Here is a 20,250-nt window from a genome sequence, read left to right on the forward strand (position 1 = left end):
GGCCCGGCTGATGTGGCACAGTGGTTGAGCGCCAACCTATGAACCAGGAGGTCATAGTTCTATTCCTGGTCAGGGCACATGCCCGGGTTGCAGGCTTGATCTCTCTCATCATTGATGTTTCTATCCCTCTCTTCTTCTCCCTTCTTCTCTCTGAAATCAATTTTTTAAAAAAAGGATGAGAGTTCTGGGGCCAGGTTGGCTGGTTGGTCTGAGGTTCAGGTACTAATGAACTGTGTGACCTTGGTTTTGTCACTTAACTTCTCTGGGTCTCAGTTTTCTCAACCATAAAAGTTGTTCCTATTTCCCGGGGTTACAGTGAAGATTAAATGAGTTAATATATGTAAAACGCTTAGACCAGACCCTGGCACATGGTGTCCAATAAATGTTACTTGTTATAGAGAAGGAAGGCAAGATATCAGGTTACTCTGTTTCTCAGATGGGAAAATCAAGGCCCTCTGAAAGTGAGTGAATACCCAGAGTCCCTTTGGAGGGCCAGGATGGTTCGTTCATTCGTTCATTCATTCATTCATTCATTCATTCATTCATTGGTTCTCGTATTCAATAACTGTTTCCTGAGAAGTACTCTCTCTGGATATTGGGAATTCAGTCAGTGGTGAACAAAACAGGTTTCTGCCCAAGGAGCTCTCAAAACAGTCATTGCCTCAGATACCCACACACTCTAACCATGTCTCACCTGTGTGTCCTGCCCAGGCCAGAGGCAATTAGAATTTTAACAGGAAGTATCTTGTGAACCAGGTTCTTCCCAGCTCCCAAATCCGAACAAAGGGATAACAGGGGTCAAAATGACCTTCTTCGTCCCACCCTTCCTACAGGTGAAGAAACTGAGACCCAGGGAGGAAAGGCGGGAGCCAGGCCCCAGGGCCCTCACTGTCAGCACATGCCCTGCCCTGCACCCCCCAGGCCCTGGGCAGGAAGTCAGAGCCGGGGAAGTGATAAAATGCAGTGAGGTTCTGGATAGAGTTTAAAGGTGGAGCCGTAGGATTTGCTGGTGGATGGGATGGGCATGGAGGGATGTGAAAGGAAGAGGAAGGCATCAAGGATGACTCCCAGGGAGAGATGGAGAGGCTTCTGGTGGAGGAGATTTAGTGGTGATGACTGGGCCATGGACAGGGTGGTGGTGGCCCACGCACTTGCTGGGTGAATAGATGGATGCCTTCTCTTGGCCCTCTGACACACACTCACTTTCAGATATGTCTGGTCAGCTGAATGGAGGCAGAGGAGCAATGTGTGACCTGCTAGAGGTGTGACCCTGGGGGCATGACATGGTGAGATTCAAAGACTGGGTTCTGGGGCTGCCAACATCTGGAAGTTCCATCCAAAGTTCAAGTTTTCTTCCACGAAATTTCCCCACTTTTAAATATTAGCAATAAATCCAAAATTGCAATAAACCTCTGCCTGCCCCCCAAAATACATCCATAAGCCATTTGACCTGTGACCTGGTTAGGACCATCTGGTGTGTGAGTCTGGAGTCAGACTTCCTGGGTACCCTTAGGCGAGTAACTCTCAGAGCCTTGGTTTCCTCATCTGTAAAAAGGGAATGATAGTACCCATCTCTGGGCTCACCCTAAGGATTCTACTGACAGTTACACTGAAACACTATTTATGATGGATTTTGTTAGTGACCAAGACAGTTGCTGCCGAAGGGGAAGAGCACCAGGCTTCGAGTTTGCCCGAGGGTGAGATCCCTTCTCTGCCTTGAGAAGCTATGACCTGGGACTAATTTTTAGACCTCTCTGCGGGAGAAGTTTGTTGCTCTCGGAGTTGGGCAATGGTGGGAATGCCTGTTGAGGCCTCTGAGCCCCCACAGCCCCTTCCCCTCTCTGCCTCCTTCCCCCCAGCCTTGCCCACCCACCACCTGCAGCCCTTCCACCCGCCACCAGATGCTCTTTGGAAAGCACAAATCCCAGCACGGTCTTTCTCTCCCTTGAGAAAAATGGCATTGGCTTCCTGCTGCCTTTGAGAAAAACGTCCAAGAGCCTCAACCTGGTGTGGGGAGGTGGGAGGCGGCTTCACCTTCTCTGTCATCTTCCTCCACCAGCCCTTCTTAAGCACCAGCTGCACCCAGCCCCTGATCAGACTGAGAGGGCCCCTGTTCCTCTGCCTGCCCATCATCCACCTAACACATAATAAGCATCTGCTGTTTCTCCAATCCAACTACTTACCTCCCATGGTGACACGACCACTTGCCCAGGATCTCCCTGAGTTTCCTCTTGCCCCTTCCTCTTTGCAGCCCATTTTCCACAAGCAGCCAGAGGGATCTTTAGGAAATTAATTTGGATGGTGTCATCTGCCTGCTTCAAATGCCTCCATAGCTGCCTGTTTCACTGAGTAAAGCCACAGCCCTATCCCCTCTCTCCAGCCACATGCTGCAGGTTCCCCACTCTCCACTCTCCACAGCCTAAGATGCCACTGCCTGGCCGGCCCAGCTGTGGGCCTTTGCACATGTGGTTTCCCTTCCTAGATGCTTTCAACAGCACTCCTTCAGCAGGGTCTCCTTGACCACCTGCCCACACGTACAAAGCACTTATTTGGGAGATGTGGCCTCAGAGTCTGCCTGTGGCTCGGTAGCTGCAGTGCCGGGTAGGGGGGTATCCACCTTCCTCTTGGCCACTCGTCCAAAGCCCAGTCAAAACGTCACCAACTCAGTGAAGCCTGCCCTTCTTCTTCTTTTTTAAAAAATATATTTTATTGATTTTTTACAGAGAGGAAGGGAGAGAGACAGAGAGTTAGAAACACCGATGAGAGAGAAACATCGATCAGCTGCCTCCTGCACACCCCCCACTGGGGATGTGCCCGCAACCAAGGTACATGCCCTTGACCGGAATCGAACCTGGGACCCTTCAGTCCTCAGGCCGATGCTCTATCCACTGAGCCAAACGGATCAGGGGAGCTTGCCCTTCTTTACACAGCCCCATGCCCCACCCTGTTCCCAAGGCCCCTCCTCCTGGTCCTTCCCTCCAAGGCATCCCCTGACAGCAGCGACAGCTCCCTCCTGGCTTCCTGTGAGCTTTCTTTTCTTCCCTTTCTGTCTCCCACACTCAACACTATAATTATCACTGGATGGCGAGCTCCTCAAGGCCAAGGAGCATCACAGTAAAGAGAGCTAATGTTTACCATGCTGCCTCTGTGCTAAGCATTTCCCTGTGCCCTCTCCTTAAATCTTCACAACCCTGTGGGGTCGGCTCTCCTCAAAGTCTCACCTGGAAGAGAAGCCAGTGGAGGCTTAAGGAGGTTAAGTCACACGACCACCGTCACCCAGCAAATCTGACACCAGAGAGCGGAAACTTTTAATGAACAGTGGCACTAACTTACGTACAGCACCTTCCACCTGCCAGGCCTTCTACTGAACCCTCCCTATTCAGTTGTTTCCTGCTTACAATAACTTTTATTGCAACTCCATTTTATGGCTGAGGCAACAGAGGTGCAGAGAGGTTAAACAACTTGCTGAAGCTCAGGAAGCTAGTAAGGAGTGGAGTAGGAATTGAACCCATGCTGTTCGGCTCTGAGTCATGCTCTCAAACCTCATGCTGTGCTTGCAGTTGTACCCTCCTCCCTCTGACCTGCCTGGGAGGGTTATCTGTGTCACCGCATCCCCAACACCTGGAATATTAGCTAGCCCTCAGGTGGCACTAGTGAGTGAGTGGGTAATGAATGAGGAAGCAGGTAAGCCAGTGGACATGGGACTCTAGCCCAGCCATCCTAGAACCCTGTGTCTGGAAGCCCAAAGATGTGGCTGCCCCTCTCTGAAGGTCTGTGCCCAACACCACCACCCAGTTGTCCAGACAGCCCCAGGGAAGGACCAGATCCATAAACATGAGGCTCCTCTAGGGCCCAGGAGGGGCTCTGGGCACTGTACAGGTCCTCAATATTATTGCTTTATTGTCATTTAAATAGAGCCTGCCTCAAACAGGCCACCCAGTTTTAGCCACCAGCACTGGACAAAACCCCCATTGAAAAGCCAATTACAATCACTCCATCTAAATTGTCATGGATTTGTATAGAAAATTACATCTCCATTTAGTTCTGAAGCGACATCCTGGGCATGGACAGAGGGGAGGCTGGCCCATTTACCCCATGGCTTAGCGCGGGTGCCTCAGGCAGCGAGAAAGCCCAAGCTGCTGGGTCTTGGCCGGCATGGGGAACAAAGGCCAGTTTGTGGGGGCCCAGAAAGAAGCTGGGCCTCTCAGGGCGGCTCAGATTCCAGGCTGGGCCGATGGACCCTGCACCGCCAGCTGGTCTCCCCTGCTGGCGGCTGTGGCCAGACGAGCTCCTGACAGCCGGTTTCAGGCGGCCGGCCGTCAACCCCACCACCATCGGAGGTAGCTTGGCTTATGTTCATGCCCACGCTGCCAGGAAATGAAGGTGGGTTAGCCCAGGGAACGCTGGACTGAGATCCTGAGATCTTGGTTTCATTCATTCATTCATTCATTCATTCATTCACAAGTTAAGTGCCTGCTGGTGGCAGTGAGAATCGCCATAGGGTAGACATGAGCCCCAGTGTCCTGGATTTGGTTCCAAACTCTTCTCATTGGCTGTGAAAAGTAAGCCATACATTATTCGGGTAGTTCTGAAGTTGTTGAGCACCTACTATGTGCCAGAGAACAGGACAAAATCGTCGAATGGTAAGCTTTTGGGAGGAGCTATGTAAGGAGGCAGCTCTGGAGCTGGTCACACCAAGAGTAAGTGGCAAGGGCATTCCAAACAGAGGCAACAGTGTGCATGTGGGCGGGTAGTGAGGCAAACTGGAGCAGCAGAGGGAGAGTGTGGTGGTAGACAAGGTTCGTGGGGGCACCCCGAGGACTCTGTAGACCCCGTCTCTGAGCCTCAACTTCTTCATCTGCAAACATGGGAATGACGACCTTAGCCTCCGGGGGCTCAGGCTGGGACTCGGGGAGATAATGTTTGTAAGATCTGGGTGGGAGTTGGGCACAGGATGCTCCTGGCTAGCTAAGATAGCCTCACTTAGAGGGCGCTCTCCCTGGGCCAGACAGGGACGGGGGCTCTGCATGTTGTCACTCATTAACCCTCCCAACAACCCTTAATAGGTAGGGCTGTTACCCATTTCAATGATAAGGAAACGGAGGGAGCAGCATGGGTCAGCTAAATATTTGTTACAATTCCAATCATTCATACTATAGGTTAGCCCAAAACCTGACACAGAGAAGGCCCTCAAAGAGTATTTGTTGAATCTGAAACTAGGTGTAACTCTCTATGTGGGAGTCTGACTGTGACTCTGCCAATGACTATGGTTGTATGTGACTGAGTGCAAGCAACTGTGTCTGGAGCCCAGATGCCCAGTAGCTGTGGGGGGACTGTCAGACCAACTGTGTGTGTGGCTGTGTCAGACTATTCATCACTGTCTAATACATCCGTCTGGACCTGAAGGGACATTTGGCACCGCTCCTGGGACGGCTGGCAGGCCCAGAGACCACCGAGGGGCAGGATGGCAGGTTCAGAGGTGAGGAGGGCAGAATCCCCATCCTCCCCCACCCAGCTCCAGCAGGCATACAGGCAAATGGAAAAAATGTTCACACCCAGGGCAGGCGGATGGCTGCCCCATCAGGGACTGCTCTGTGCACAGAAAACAAGTTCTTCTGGTATCAGCTCAAGTTTGGCAGGAAGTGGCTTTTGGGTGGCAGGAAGTTGGATTCAGCTCATATCAACCCCAGCGAGGGGCAGGAGAGCAGTTATCTGGGGTTAAACAGAGTAACCGAGAAGCGGGGCCCCCACACACTATACCCGATAGAGCTGAGGGCACAGCCCACCCCTCCTGGCCATTTGGGATGATGGGTGGGGAGAGGAGAGTCCTTGTAAAGAAGAGCTGCCACCATCAAGTGACTACTGGGTCCCAGACCACAGACAGAGCTCATCATCCACCTCCCATCACCCCCATTTAGCAGATGTACACACTGAGACTCTGAGAGGCAGTGACTTGCCTGAGGACACCAAGACAAGTGGAGAGAAAAGGAAGAGAGAGAAGTAAGAAACTTACAACTATACGGACACAAGAGAAAAACCAGGACAGAGAGCAAAGAGGAGAGGGGAGATGGGAACAGGATAAAGTAGTTGAATGAATGCAGAGAACAATGAGACCACACCAGTGGGAAGACTTCTGGGGTGCCCGCTGCTTGCCAGGCCCTCACATGGAATCGCATGTGACCTGGAGATCCTGAACCCATTTTCCAAATGAGGGGTGTGAGACCCACAGCCTCAATGGCTGAGCCAGGCCTGGAGTTCAGTTCTGATTCCAAAGTCCTTGTCTTTCAGGCCATGTCCCTGTGCCCAACTTCTAGGGAAGGGCAGTTGCTACGCTAAAACAGATGCCCAGTCCCACTAGCCATTTGCCTGGGTACGCTGTTGCATTCACCCAGTTGGCCAGTGGAGAGCCAGGGTTCAAACCTGGGCAGAGTGGCTGCAGAACTCATGTGCTTCACCATGTGACAGGGTGTGCCAAGTACGATGCCAGAGCAGGCAGAGAAGCCATGGCCCTGCCCTCAGGCTGGGATCCCGAGGGTCCAGCCGCTAATCTGAGGCCACACCTGGCAATAAACTGAATCTCCCAATTCCCAGCCGTGGACCCCCGGGACCCCCAACCCAGCCCCCACTGGAGCCCCTGGGGAGTGGGCCACTGGTCCTTCTGTTCCCATCCCAAAAGCAGCACCCAAGCTGTTCCCTGGTTGAGATGTTGATTTGAAGCTCAGTTTGCATATCGTTTGCACATTACTCAGCGCATGTCAGAAGGTACGAATATCTCCTTTTCAGGGGGAGGGCTGTTGGGCCCCCCTGCCCTCCTCCAGACAGCAAAAATGCCAGCCGGCTAGACAGGGAGCTGCGCCCTGGCCGCTGACAGCACCCGCCTGCTGCCACCTCCCCCATTCCCTCCTGGAGCCAAATTTAGGCAGCTCTGTTACTGAGAGGTGGGGAAAGCGGAGGCAGGAAACGGTGAGGTTGGAGGCAACTCAGCCTTAGTCCTTGAAGGGTGGGACAGCCCCAAGGGTGCCCCTGTCCCTAAAGTCTTTGGCCCAGCCTCCCCCCATCCCTCCTCCCACAGGAATGCGGCTGGGTTAGAGAACGCTGGGTTCTCAGCTGTAGCCCAGGGTGCTGGCTACTCCGGCTATAAGGGAGGAGGGAGAGATGTAGGGAGGGAGGAGGTCATGGCCAGGGCAGTGGGGAAGGGATCAGATAGCCTCCTCCTACCCCAGACACCACTGCCACTGGGGACAGGAGCCTGCTCTGCTTTACAGCACTTCCTGCCCCTCCTTGGCATGCCCCCCCCCCCCCCCAGCCAGGCCTGACTGTTGATTGGGGGCAGGAAGCACAGGTAGGCCTGGGGGGACTGAACCACCCCCAAAAGGCCCCACTATCCATCTCTTCCTTGGGCCTTGTGGTCTTACTTTCCTACCTAGAATGATTTTCAAGTGGCTACCCACACTGAGAGCAAGGGTTTCTGGGAGGCCTGGCAGAAATTAGGGACATGGCAGTGGCTTAGGCCTAGGAACTTCTTAGAAATCTAAGATTTCTTAGGATGGCTAAGAGAAGCAGCCCCTCACTGATGCTGGGACAGAATATGGGTAGACTGAACACTGAAAGAGGGAAAAGACCTAGATTGGATGCCAGCCACCATGAACCCAGGGGTGGTGTTAATAGTGCCCAGTAGCTGAGAGCATGGATCAAGGGCTCTGACTGCCCGGGTCACTCTGTTCTTAGTGACTGTGGGCAAGTTGCTTCAGCTCTCTGTGCCTCAGTTTTCTCACCTGTAAGATGGGGGTAACAAAGCTTCCGGGGCTGCTGGGAAAGTGAAATGAGGCAGTGCATGTTTGGCTCACATGAAGTGCACCCGATGCCAGCCACCAGTGTGATTGTTTTGTCTCCCTGAGCAGTTGAGAAGCGCCCCCCCCACCCCCGCCCCCCAAGCTATAACGGATGTGGACGCGATGGGGAGGCGCTGTAGCTTGGTGGTTAAGTGGCCATCGAGATGGGGGTTCAAGTCTGCATGACCCTGGGCAAATGGCCACACCCCGCTGCGCCTTGGGCGGGGAACGGCAAAGGCGCCTGCGGCAGAGGGTCGGTGAGGATTACACAGATCGGGCTTGGCACAGCGCCTGACATAAAGCGGACGCTCCCCGAAGGAGAGCTGGTCAGATCGAATGGTACCGCCCCCTACAAAGGACAGGTGGGCAGCGTCCCGGGGGTGGCGGGGCGGGAGCAGGGCAGGTGCGCCGGGAATGGGGGAGGCGGGACTGAGAGAGGGGGAGCTCGAGGGCGGGCGAGCGGGCTGGCGAGCGGGCGGGCGGGTGCGCGCGCGCGCGCGCGCGCGCGCAGCAGGTGCGCGAGGAGTGGGCGGAGCCCCGCGCGGGCTGGGTCTCCAGGTGAGCGGGCGCGAGCCCGCAGGCAGGAGACGGGGCGGGGAAGGCGCGCCTACCGGCCCACCGCGGAAAGCGTCCCTGTGTCTTTAACGCCCTCCTCCCCGCCTCCCCCCCACAACCCCCTTTGTGCGCCCCCCCAGCCGGGCTGCAGCCGCGGAACCGTCCCCCCTGCACTGACAGCTGGTATCTAATTACTGTGTGAGAATGGAAAGTCAGGCTGTCCCAGCTCGGGGGAGAGGGGATTAACGTCTCCTGCAGAATACACTTCCTCTGGTGGGTTGCCATGGTTACTCTCATTACCTGCCTGCCCGCGAGGAGCCCGCGCGAGCCGCTCCAGCAGGCCCTCCGAACCCGGGCCGGCGCGCGCGCCCCTCCCCGGCCCTCCCCGCCGAGGCGCACGCGCGTGCGCCGTGGGGGGAGCGCCGGCGCCTCACCCCTGCCCCGCGCCCGGCGCCGGACGCCCCGCCCCCGTCCCCCCGCCCCGGCAGCTGTCAGCGGCGCGCGCGGCTCGGCCGAACCCAGCGCGCGCTGTCAACAGTCATTAGCGCGCGGGCCGCTCCCCTCCCCTGCCCGCCCCTCCTCTACCCCCTCCCCGTCCGGGTGGGGCCCGCACCTGGGGCCCCTGCTCGTTAGCGCTCCCGGGCCGCCCGCCACCGCCCCGCAGGGACCCGCCCGTGGGGCCTGCTAGACTCAGGGCCGCCCGGTTCCGCCCAGAGCCCCTCCCCGCAGCGACCCCTTACCTTGTCCTTGGCCGGCGCCCAAGGGAGACGGGGGGTGGGGGGGGGCAGAGTCCTGGAGCGCGCCCCTCCAGAGAAGTGGTGGCCTCGGTCCTTTATGGGTGTCTCGCCCAGGGCAGGCGCTATTTATGTATTATTTGGGTTCCCACAGCCGTCCTGCGAGGTAGTGAAAGCCATTGTGCATATTGTGTCACTTCAACACAAGAGAAAATCGAGGCCCAGGCAGGCCAGCTCCTTGCCCCCGGGACAGGGCTGAATTGTCCTCAGGCCTGTGACTTCACCCCTTGAGCAACTCGTCCCTCCTGACACCCCCAGACCAGAATCCTCAGGGTCAGGCCCTGATCTTGTCCTGCCTGAGAGTGCCATTAGCTGCTCCTTCCCTCCATCCCTAAAACCGGGGTCCTTGCCCCTCTCCTGCCAAGAGGGGGATACTTTTGCCCACCACGCCCCTCTGTTCCTATCCCCTTCCTCCCTTCCCCCTTTCCAGACATCCCAGAGTTAACAAAACCAAAAAAGGAAAAAGAAATATTCAGAGCTGCTTGAAGGATATGGCATCCCTCAAAGGTAGTGCTGTCATTTGGGGGCTGGTCCCAGACACCTTTCTCCGTGGCCCTGGGTGTGCATTTGGGTCCCGGCATGATTTGAACGAGGATGGAGATTCAGTGAAGCAGAAAGGAGCGTTGGAATACTCGAGGCCTGCTCCAGATGGCAGGTGCAACTCGGTGGCGGCTCCGCACTGACAGTTGGAGATTGTGCACAAGGGTGGAGAAGAGGCAGGTGCTGCACTGAGTCCTCGGTGCCTTGTTGGTGTGTTTATTTGGGAGGGGGCGGTCCTCATCCCTCTGTACAGACCTACAGAGCGCAATGCACTATGGGTCCTAAAATTCTGGTGTGCATCTTTATTTTGGAGGGTTTTTTGGTTCCTAGTTCACAGTAGGGTAGTATTCATAACCCAGAGACATGCAATACTGTCTTTGTCCCACTTAAGCAATACCCTCTTCTCAATCATCTGACTGCCCTTTACAATTATGACTGGATTCTCCAGGGGATTCTGAGGAGAGAATTCTGGAGATTTGGGTGAGGACCTTCATTCTGAACTTCTATTCTTCTTGTTCTCTCCGTTTTGTTCGGTTTTTAAATTTCTCTCCACCTCTTTCCTTTCCATCTGAGAACCCTTTGCAGGAGGCTGGCTCCTCCCCTCAGTCTTCCTCCAGTCCTGCCAGGAGTTAGACTGGGACTTTGTAGGAAACTCCTCTCTCTACACCCCCCCTCCACCCCAAACTGCTACCCAGACTTCCAAATGCTGGTCCTGCCTGGTTTTATTAAAGTGCGATTTGAGGGGCAGGAGGAGAAGTTAGGAGGAGCATGAGGCTCATCCTAGCGGTAGCCTCTGCCTGTAATCTCAGCCACCTAGCCGACTGGCCCAGATGGGATGGAGCGGCATCTTCCCATTTGTCTGCACAGTCAACTCCCACACAGGTGGTTGCCAGAGGTGTGTTTCCACTGGGGTGGATTCTGCTGACGGACCTTCTCCTCTGATGACAGTCTTGTTGGTTTTTATGCCTTGTCAAAAGCTGGATCTGAAATGCCCCGAAAGGGCACATCCTAAGGATTTTGTGGTTTCTTCCTCTACCTTAGGAGCCCAGCTGAGAAATGTCCCCGCTATTTAGCCACATCCTCTCAACCAAGGCTTTTTCATTGCTGGAAGGCGTACGCCACTAATATAGTGATGGTGGCCTGAAGCGGTGAGCCCACCTTGATAAGTATGTAACTTATTATCAGCATGTGGCTTAGAAGTTCCAATGGAGATGACAGAACTGCAATCCATTAGCATTTGGACCTCACCTGCCGTCAAGGGCAGGGGTCCATTTAATTGGCTTAGTGGGATACGGACAAGGTACAGTCAGATTCAGGAGGTTACCTGAGGGATGACTCCTGACAACAGCTCATGAGGCCACCCTGGCATTGCCTCTCTAATGCTGGTAAAGCATTCTGTCTCCCTTGTAAGTCTGCAGCCCTGAATGTAGCAGCCTTCCTTGTGCTAAGCATTCAGATCATTGGAGGAAAGTGAGGAAGCCCTAAAAGACCTGTCAAGGGATGACCTGGTTAAGTAGTAACTAACTGTGCCAGGGAGGATTTAAAAATCTGATGCCAGGATGCTGGGCACGCCTGCCCTCTCTATTCATAATCCACATTAAGTTTCTGGGCAGGTATTTTGAATTTATACTAATGTTACCCAGTAAGATTCTTTTGTTCACACCATTAGGAAAATTGGCCTTCATTGAAGAAGAAAATATTAATATGTTAGGCCTAGAAGCACAGAGCATGTCTGTATTTAATGAGTCAATGCCAGCTTCCTTAGTAGTTACCTTCCTGTCTCAATTATGGAGACATTACATTCATCAGTTCTCAAAATTGGCTGTGCATCAGAATTATTTGATGCCTTTTAAAACCCCCAGATTTGGTAGGTATTGGGTCGGGCCTGAGAATTTGCATTTCTAACAAGTTCCCAGATGATGCTGATGATGGTGACCTTGGGAGCACACTTTGAGGACCACTGTCCTAAACATTTGGTGATTTCTTCAGTGACTTGCAACCTGGCTTTTAGTTTAGAACCCAGATGGGCTAGGTTTAAAAAAGATGGTGTTGTCCAAGAAAGGTAGTAGCTCCATGGATTTTTTATTTATTTTTATTATTTTAAATATATTTTTATTGATTTCGGAGATGAAGGGGGAGAGATAGATAGATAGAAACATCAATGATGAGAGAGAATCATCGATCAGCTGCCTCCTGCACACCCCACACTGGGGATCCAGCCCACAACCTGGGCATCTGCCCTGACTAGGAATAGAACCATGACCTCCTGGTTCTTAGGTCAATGCTCAACCACTGAGCCACACTGGGGGGGCTCAGTGAATTTTTTAAAATGATTGCCATGCCTGGGTTTTGTTGGCCTGGGTCTGGCCAGCTGTTTGGAGTTGGCTGGTTCCAAAGGCTGGTGTGTGTTACCATGGTAATATTCTTCCCCATGCAGGAAGGCCCCGAGGTCGGTTTTTCGCAACTGCCCATGTGTTTTTCTCATGGCTTTTCCCATAGGGTGCTGCATCGGGGTCCCATGCCATCACTCCTGGTTGGTGTTCCCAGGAAGCGGGGTACAGTAAGGAGGCTCCAGGCCCTCTCTTTATCCAGCCTTGTAAATGAAGTGAGCTTCCTTTGTCAATGCAGGGCACAGCGTGCTGAGGGCAATGGATTAGATGAAGCTCACTTGGGTACAGAGCAGAAGTGGTTGGCAGGGGCATCCCAAGGCTGTGGGGAAGGTGCTTTCCGCTCCCTTGATTAGCAGCTCTTGCCCTGTGGAGGTGTGTCTGGATTCTCAGCTCGGGAAGGCATGCCTCCCCTTCAGCTTTTAGCATGAAGGTTATTACCTCTCTGGATGCAGGGCATGGCGGAGATGTCTGTGGCACGTGACTGCCGTGGGATTTGTTTGTTCTCCTGCCAGGGTCCTCCTTGAAGGCCACACAGATATCCTGGTGTTCTTCCCTTAGGGTGTAGCACACATGGTGTCCAGGTGGCCACAGCTCGGCAAAGGACAGTTCAAGGTGTGGCTCTGCATATCTTGTGTGGGTAGAATTCTGGTTGCTACAGGCCCTCTCCTTTCCTGGGTACCTCTCAACAGGTGAGACAGACCAATCACAGGGCCGAGGTTTGAACATCAGGGGACATCACAGTCAACTTTCAAACAGGGAACTTTAAAAAATGCTCCCCTGAACTGTTTCTCTGAGATAACTTTTTGGTCACATTGGACCAGGTGCAATGCTTTTGGTTACTCATGTCTGCCTAAGAATGGAAGTGGAAGCTAGGACAGACATGGGACAGGCACTGGACAGCGTTTCACTATTTAACCCAGGTTGATTAACAACACCGTGACTTTAGGAAAGCTTATTGCAAGTTTGTGTGACAGCCTTAGCATGTTACTTAGGACTTACATAAGACTCTCTCTTTTTGTGGTAGATATTACCTTGGGGTCCTGTTCTATAGCCTCAATGGATCAGAGGGCCCAGAGATAAGAGCAGATTCCTAACTATAACGTGTTCAAACTCAGTGGGCCTAAGGGGAAGAGATGGATGTTTACAATCCGATGTGTGACAAATGCCTGATGTATACATTCTTACATAATCCTTGGAACATCCAACTAGGACTTTTTAGGCCCATTTCACAGGTGGGGAAACTGAGTTTCAGGAGGTCGAGAAGTGACCTGCCCAAGATCACAATCTGATCAGGGAGCACTTTCCACCTCACCTGTGTACAATACTGTCTCCCACCAGATTTCCTTCTTCATTCCTTCCCACCAAAATACATCTCCCTTTTCCAGAGTATCTGTGGCCTGAAACAATATTATGAGCAGGGAGGGCTATTCACTTTTAAGCAGCTAAATCCATCATTATGCCTCTGGATTCAGATTACCAAAATGTTGTGGAACTACTCACTATACTTTTTAAATATACATTCTAAAAATTAAGTTTTAACAGACATATAGAAAAGTACACAGATTATAAGTGTTCAGATTAATGACTTTTTATAAACTGAACATACCTAGGTAACCACCATCAGATCAAAAAAATGGAAACCCAGTTATATTTTAATTCTTAAGATTCTTTTGTTTGTTTTTGCCAATATGAACCTCTGGTTAGAAGTATCTTATAACTGACCTGTCATAACATTTGTGCCACCCAACTCTGTCGCAGCAATATTTGAAGATCCCCAGAATGCTGGGTAGTAACAAGTCAGCTAATGAATGAGTCAGTCACTGATAAGCCCTGTTTACAAATGGTCCAGAACTGCAGAGGGGGACTTCAGGAAAGAGAGAACAGTAACTCCTGAGAGGACTTAGGAGCAGAAGAGTCATGGAATTTTACAGCTCATCTCATAAGTGGAGCTCAGGGAGGCTGAAGAGATTGCCCCCAACCTCACAACAAGGAAGCAGGACCAGCAAGCAGCTACACACACGCTCACACCCGGAGTACACATGCACACACACATGCACACCCCAGATGCATGCTGCTCTCTGACAAGTCCTCATTGAAATGGATCCTGACCAGGAAGGAAGCCATTGGCAATACTATCTGCACAAGACCAGTGATGTCACCACCCATGGTCACCACTCACAAACACTCCCCACCAGCTCTAGGGTTTGGTGCTCTACACCCCAAATGCCCAGATGCTCTCCCTCCCCCATTTTGCTCTCAAATGGGTCACTGGCAAAGAGACAACGCTGTTCACCCACCATGGCGTGTTGGGAAAGTTGCTGGATAAAACTAAACCCTGTCTGTGGCAGGAATATGTCATGAGTGAGGATCCCATTCAGCACAGCCTCTAGTCTCCCCAGACTGCAAAGACTGAGGGACTAAGCCAGCTGTGCCACTTCCCAGCCACCATACCACAGGCGGCCCAAGCTAGGAGAGGCTTGGCAAATGGCATGGCACTGCTTCATGACCATGTTTGTCCAGCAGTTCCTATGGGCTGGGTTGGTGCTAAGTGCCACACATGGATCTCATTTCTCCCCCTTGTAGCTCATGGGAGAGGTGCTTCTGTTCTCCCCATTTTCCAGATAAAGGATCGTAGGCTCAGAGACGCTAAATAACTGCTCAGGGTCACACAACCACCTAAATGATGGGGCCTTATTCAGAGCAGGGAAGAGCTGGTCTAAACTACATGGCCTGGCTGCTGCTGGTAACCAGCCAGTCAGTCTGCTATGTGCCAAGCATTGTTCTAGGCGCTGGGGAGACAGCCGTGAGGCAGTGGGTGCAGCCTACACTCTCACAGAGCTGACAGTTCTTGAGCAGGATCCTCTGGGGAAGAATTATCTTGGAAATTTGTGTTTCAGGAACTTTCAGAGAAAGGCTTTCCCCCCAAATTGTGCCCCAACTTCCTCTTTATCTTTGAAGCTCCGCCCCGAGTCCTGCAAGCTTCTCCCATGGGGAGATGATGGCTGAGAGCCAGGTGTACCTGAGCTTGTGTGTAGCCTTTGCCCTATGAATAAGGAACTCACTGAGCAGTCCGCTCCCTTAAAGCACCTGCCCATCCTCACGTCCCCCGGCCTCACACCCTGCAGTCTCCCCGTTCCACCCCAGGCCCTGCTCATGGGAGAGGACAGGTGTGGGCCCAGAAGCTCTTCAGCTGAGGGACTCCACCTCCATCCTGACACACCTTGTCGGGCCAGCCGACAGCACTCAGGCCAGACTGACAAGAAAGTGGGGGCGGGAGGGGGGGGTACGGCCACCCTGCTCACACAGCCCTGCCACCTCCACCTGGCCTCGTGTCTGTTATTCCCGACACCGCGCACAAAGAGCCGGGGTGCCGCTGCTGGCACTCAGCTGCTGGAGTGGGGAGGGCGAGCCGTGGTGAAAAGCTTTTCTGAAAGGCCAGGGTGGAGGCAGGAGTCACCCAGGTGATCCAGGCTGGTCCCCTGGGACCCCAGCCCAGGACCGCAGTGAAAGGTTACTGCTAATTGGCGAGCTCCTGATGTGGCTGCATCTATTTAGCACCCCCCTCCCCAGAGACTTCCAGGATGGTCTTGGCACAGCGTGTGATTCGAGAGCTCCCCGCCTGAGTCTGGCACAATCTGCCTGAAATTGTGAACAGGGAGCCTCTTGGTTTTTTAATTTGTATTTTTGTTGTTGTCACCCCCTGCCCGTTGTTTCTGGGAGACTTAGTAGCAGCAGCCACCCTGACTCTGGTAGCCCCTCCCTGGGCCCTCCCCGTGGGCCCTTTCCACCCCTCGCCATCCCCCTCCATCTATCACCAGAGACCTTGCTGGGGTCAGAGAGCAGCGCTGTCCTGCCCCCGGCCCACTGCCCATCCTGAGGGCCCAGCTCTCACCCCGCCATCATCCCTGACACTAACACAGCTTGTCCACCCTGTGCAGGGGGCAGATGGCCTGTCGGAGCCCGAGGGCATCTCTCTGAAGCGGGTCGCTGTGGTGGAAGATTTCTTTGACATCATCTACTCGATGCATGTGGAGAGCTCAGCGGAGCCCGGCAAAGCCCCCAAGCACGCTGGGCAGAAGAAGACCTACAGAGCGGTGAGATTCCTGCCCTGCCCCTGCTGGCAGCCCCGGGCCTTGGCAGGAGGCCATGGGCTCCGCACATGTGGGGGGGGGAGGGGGGGGCGGGGCGGGAACTGGGGCGTGATGAAAGGCCTTTGGGGACCCAGGGGGGCACAGGGCAAGGGCATGGCAGTCGGAGATGGCTCACAGGGCAGGGGGCGGGTTCTGTGGTCTGAGCACAAAGGAGAAGCAGGTTGAAGGGAGTGAGAGGGAGGGGAGGCGAGGGAGGGGGGCAGGAGGGAAGCCTTTCTCTCCCCATTTCTGCTTCACTCACCCCCCCCCCCCCCAGCCCTTCACAGCCTACTCTGCCACTCTGAGGGGCAGGGGTGTGTGTGGCTAGATAATGATAAGCGTAAGGGCAGGTGCTTTCATGGCGTGTACTGTGTACCAGGCCTGTCCTGCATGCTTTCTGTGTGTGAGTTTTTTTGATCCCCTACCGCCCTGTGAAGTCGGTGTTGGGAGTTCCCCAGGAAGAGTCTGAGGACCTGATCCCCAGCCTCAAGGAAATCCGTTTGATTTGGGGTGGGGAGTTCTGAGAAAAAAAACAAAAACCAAAACCAAAAACACACACAGAGATGTCTCTAAAACTAGGAGGGAACAAGAGCCTCGGTACCTGGGTATTTAGCAAAGGTATCTCCAGACACTGTGCTAAGCCAGGGGCTTCATGAAAAAGGTGGATGGAAGCCAGCATTCTAAGCTGTGGGTAGGCAGAAGGGAGGAGAGACAGCTAAATTGCTAGGGGTGGGGAACGTCCCACATGGGGAGGTGGGAGGGATGGTGCCCTGAGCACAAGCACGAGGGCCTGCCTGTGTTCTGGTTCCATCTCCCTCTTGGCCCCCATCGCCATAGCTTATGCACAGCTTTGAACCGTTTGTCCAGTGCCCACCACTAAACCAGGAAAGCCAAGCACTTCCCGTTCGTTTAAGCCTGATAGCAGCCCTGTGATGGGCTGTGGTCCCATTTCACAGTTAAGGAAACTGAGACCCAGAGAATTCAGCTACTTGTCTAAGGTCACACCGCACCTGAGTGGTAGTCAGCCAGTGTCCTCATGCCCCCTCTGTGTTGGCTTCCTCACTGGCTTCCTAGAGACCTGCGCCTCTGGGACCAGGCTTCCCCACCCGAGGCAGATACCACACCCCTCCTACCCCAAGTTCTTTGTCTAGATAGCCGTGGACTGCAGGGGAGGTGGCCTGTATAAGTCTGTACTTTCTCCATATGGCCTGATTTTTTAAAAACCCAACCATCTGCCCTGGGTGGATGGCTCAGCTGGCTGGAGTGCTGGTTGCGAGTTCAGGGTAGCATACAGGAGGCAACTGATCTATATTTTTCTCACGTCATTGTTTCTCTCTCTCTCTCTCTCTCTCTCTCTCTCTCTCTCTCTTTTTCTCTCTCTCCTTCTTTCTCCCCTCCCTCCCTGTCTCCCTTCCTCTCTCTCTAAAATCAATAAAAACATATCCTCCGGTGAGGATTTTTTTAAAAATCCAGCCCTAGCAAGTTGTTCAGTGGTTAGAGTATCTGCTTGTGGACTGAAGGGTCTCGGGTTCGATTCCCGATGAAAGGCACATACCTCAGTTGCAGGTTCAATCCCTGGCCCCTATTGGGGCGTGAGGGGAAGGCAATAAATCGCTGTGTCTCTAACACATCAATGTCTCTCTCTCTCTCTCTCTCTCTCCCTTTCTCTCCCTCCCTCCCTTTCTTCCCTCCCCTGTCCCTTCCACTCTCTGAAAATCAATGGAAAAAATATCCTCACTTCTCAGGTGAGGATTAAAAAAAGAAAAGAAAATCCAACAATCTGCTGTGTCCTTGTCCTCAGAAGATGGCCTTTGCCCTAAGTGAGTCTTAAGGACGGACCCTTGTGCCAAGGACCTTAGAGAGATGAGGGTTCAGGCTGAGGGAAGCAGGAGATTATTATACCATCTGGCCCACCTCTCCTGCTTCTCAATACATGTGGGAAAGTGTGGGAAGGGAATTGTGAGGGTATTTCCACCAGAGGGTCCTGGGCAGAGGGAGGGCCACCCAGGCTGGGGCCAATGTGGTACCGATGAGACCCAGCACATTTGCTCAGCGTTAAATTTGCCAGTGCTGGGCAGGTAGCATATGCCAGGCCCTGTGCTCGGCACTTCCCAGGCACCAGCTCTTGGTGCTGTTATCCCCATTTTACAGACAAGAAAAATGAAGGTCAGAGAGATGGGTAATCTGCCTGAGGTTGCCCAGTTGACATGCAGAGCGAAGTAGCTGGCCCCAGAGCCTGCACTCTGAGCACTACACAGCCTACCTTTCTTCAAACCCCTGTGGTCAGCTCGTAAAGCCAATGACTTGCTGCTGTCCAGGTAGATGGGCCGGAGCCAGCCAGACCATGTGATTGCCCTGGTTCCCTTGGTGTCCAGCACCACGCCTCACCTGCAGGCACCCCCTGGCTATTTATGAAGGCCAGGGGCTGTGGGCTCCATGCTATGGAGAGGGCAGAGCCAGGCTGGTATTGGCAGCATCTGTGTCCCTGGGCCAAGCGGCCGTCCAGGCTTTGCTCTGCATTTCCTGGCTTCTCGGCCATATGCCCGCCGCGTGCCCCACTTCCCGCTGCCCAGCCTGGAGCTGGCACATGACGGGCAGTGAGCCAGCTGGGCTGTGCACAGAGCTGGAATTTCAGCAGCGGGGCCAACGCTGAGTGGAACAGGCCAGGGCCCTCCTGCAGTGGGTGTGAGGCCAAGGAGGCTGCCGCACCCCCCTCCTCCCTGTGTGTCTCCTCTCCCTTCCCCCTCTCCCCCATCTGTCACCCTTCTCCATGCCACCCTTTCCCTTCTGGGGGTGGGGGTGGTGCCTGGATGTTTTTGTCCCCCTCTTTTCATCTGCCATTTCTTTCATCCGAGCCTAACTCTTCAGGCTCACTAGTGGACCTGCCCCGCCCCATCCGGACCTGGGGACAGGGAGCTCCCAGGAAACTCTGTGCTGATGGCTGCAGAGGGGACAGCCTGGCACCACAGGGCTGGTGTCAGGCTCATGGCTGAGGTGTTTGGGGACCTGTCTCTCTGTGTTTTGCCAAACCTGAATCCTGGGACTGCCTTATCTCCAGGGCAGCTGGGACTTTCGGATCCTCACAGGCCTGGGGTGCCTGCGGGAGGCAGAGGGCTGGAAAGGAGATGGGTCAACGTGCTCAGGGCATTGAAAGAGGTGCATTCTTCAGAGGGAAAAAGAACTTTCTGGCACCTGCCACTGTTCAGCAGTGGATCAGGATCAGGTAATGAGCTTTCTGAAGCTGGACGTATATGAGCTAATGCAGGGGGATTCCCACTTTGGGTAGGAAGCCCGGGCCTTACTTTTTGCCTCTGATGCAGTGTGACTTGAGGGCCAGAGGATCCCAGGAGGTCTTGCCAATGCCAGGGCCTGGGGAGGTTTCCACGCGGTTCTACAAAGTTCCCTGGACCCACATTGAGGATTGGTCCTTTCTCAAGGGGCTTTTCTGGTGCCTGCACCCATCTGGGTTAGAGTGAGCCCGTTTGCTTCCTCCCTCGCCCCCAGGGTGCTGGTAGGCAAGATCAGGTTCCAGAATCCGGATCTGGATGCCCAGACTACTTTGTAGTTGGGGCCAGATGTGGTCAGTAGCTACTCCAGGTCCACCACGTGCTAATCCACCCACGGGGCAGAAGGAGGATCTTGTAAAGTGGTGCAAATCCCCCCAATTGGCCTCATCTGTCTTAGTCGGCCGGCCTCCGAGTTGGGGAGCGAAATGGAGCCTTACAAGTCAGCGACTCTGTAAATAGCTTCTGCTCTTCCTGCCAGCAAAATCTCTCTTGGTTTTTATCACTAGGAAGAAGGTAAGAGGCAAATTCACATGTAAGTGCCAGGGTCCGGGCAGATGGCCCCGAGGAGAGCAAGGCAGCAGGCCCCCAAGGCAGCTGAGGGAAGCTAAGTGGAGACAGGGATCCTGGAGCTTCCCCTCCTTAAACACAGCAGCTCTATCTTTATCTGTTTCATGTTTTGGACTTCAGCATAAGAGTCTATTTCTGAAAACCACCATCCTACT

The 20,250-nt window shown here is 53.8% G+C and overlaps 1 protein-coding gene across 2 annotated transcripts in view; it reads left to right on the forward strand.

Moving 5' to 3' along the window:
• Positions 1-20,250, forward strand: part of NOL4L (nucleolar protein 4 like) — a 127,444-nt gene that overhangs the window by 32,887 nt on the left and 74,307 nt on the right. For both annotated transcript variants that reach the window (XM_036321774.1, XM_036321775.1), the window contains exon 2: positions 16,050-16,205. In XM_036321774.1, the coding sequence (XP_036177667.1) occupies positions 16,050-16,205 (156 nt within the window). The remainder of the gene's footprint in view (positions 1-16,049; positions 16,206-20,250) is intronic.

This window comes from Myotis myotis, unplaced genomic scaffold, assembly GCF_014108235.1.
Source record: "Myotis myotis isolate mMyoMyo1 unplaced genomic scaffold, mMyoMyo1.p scaffold_m19_p_9, whole genome shotgun sequence".
In the NCBI taxonomy this organism is placed as follows: Eukaryota; Metazoa; Chordata; class Mammalia; order Chiroptera; family Vespertilionidae; genus Myotis; species Myotis myotis.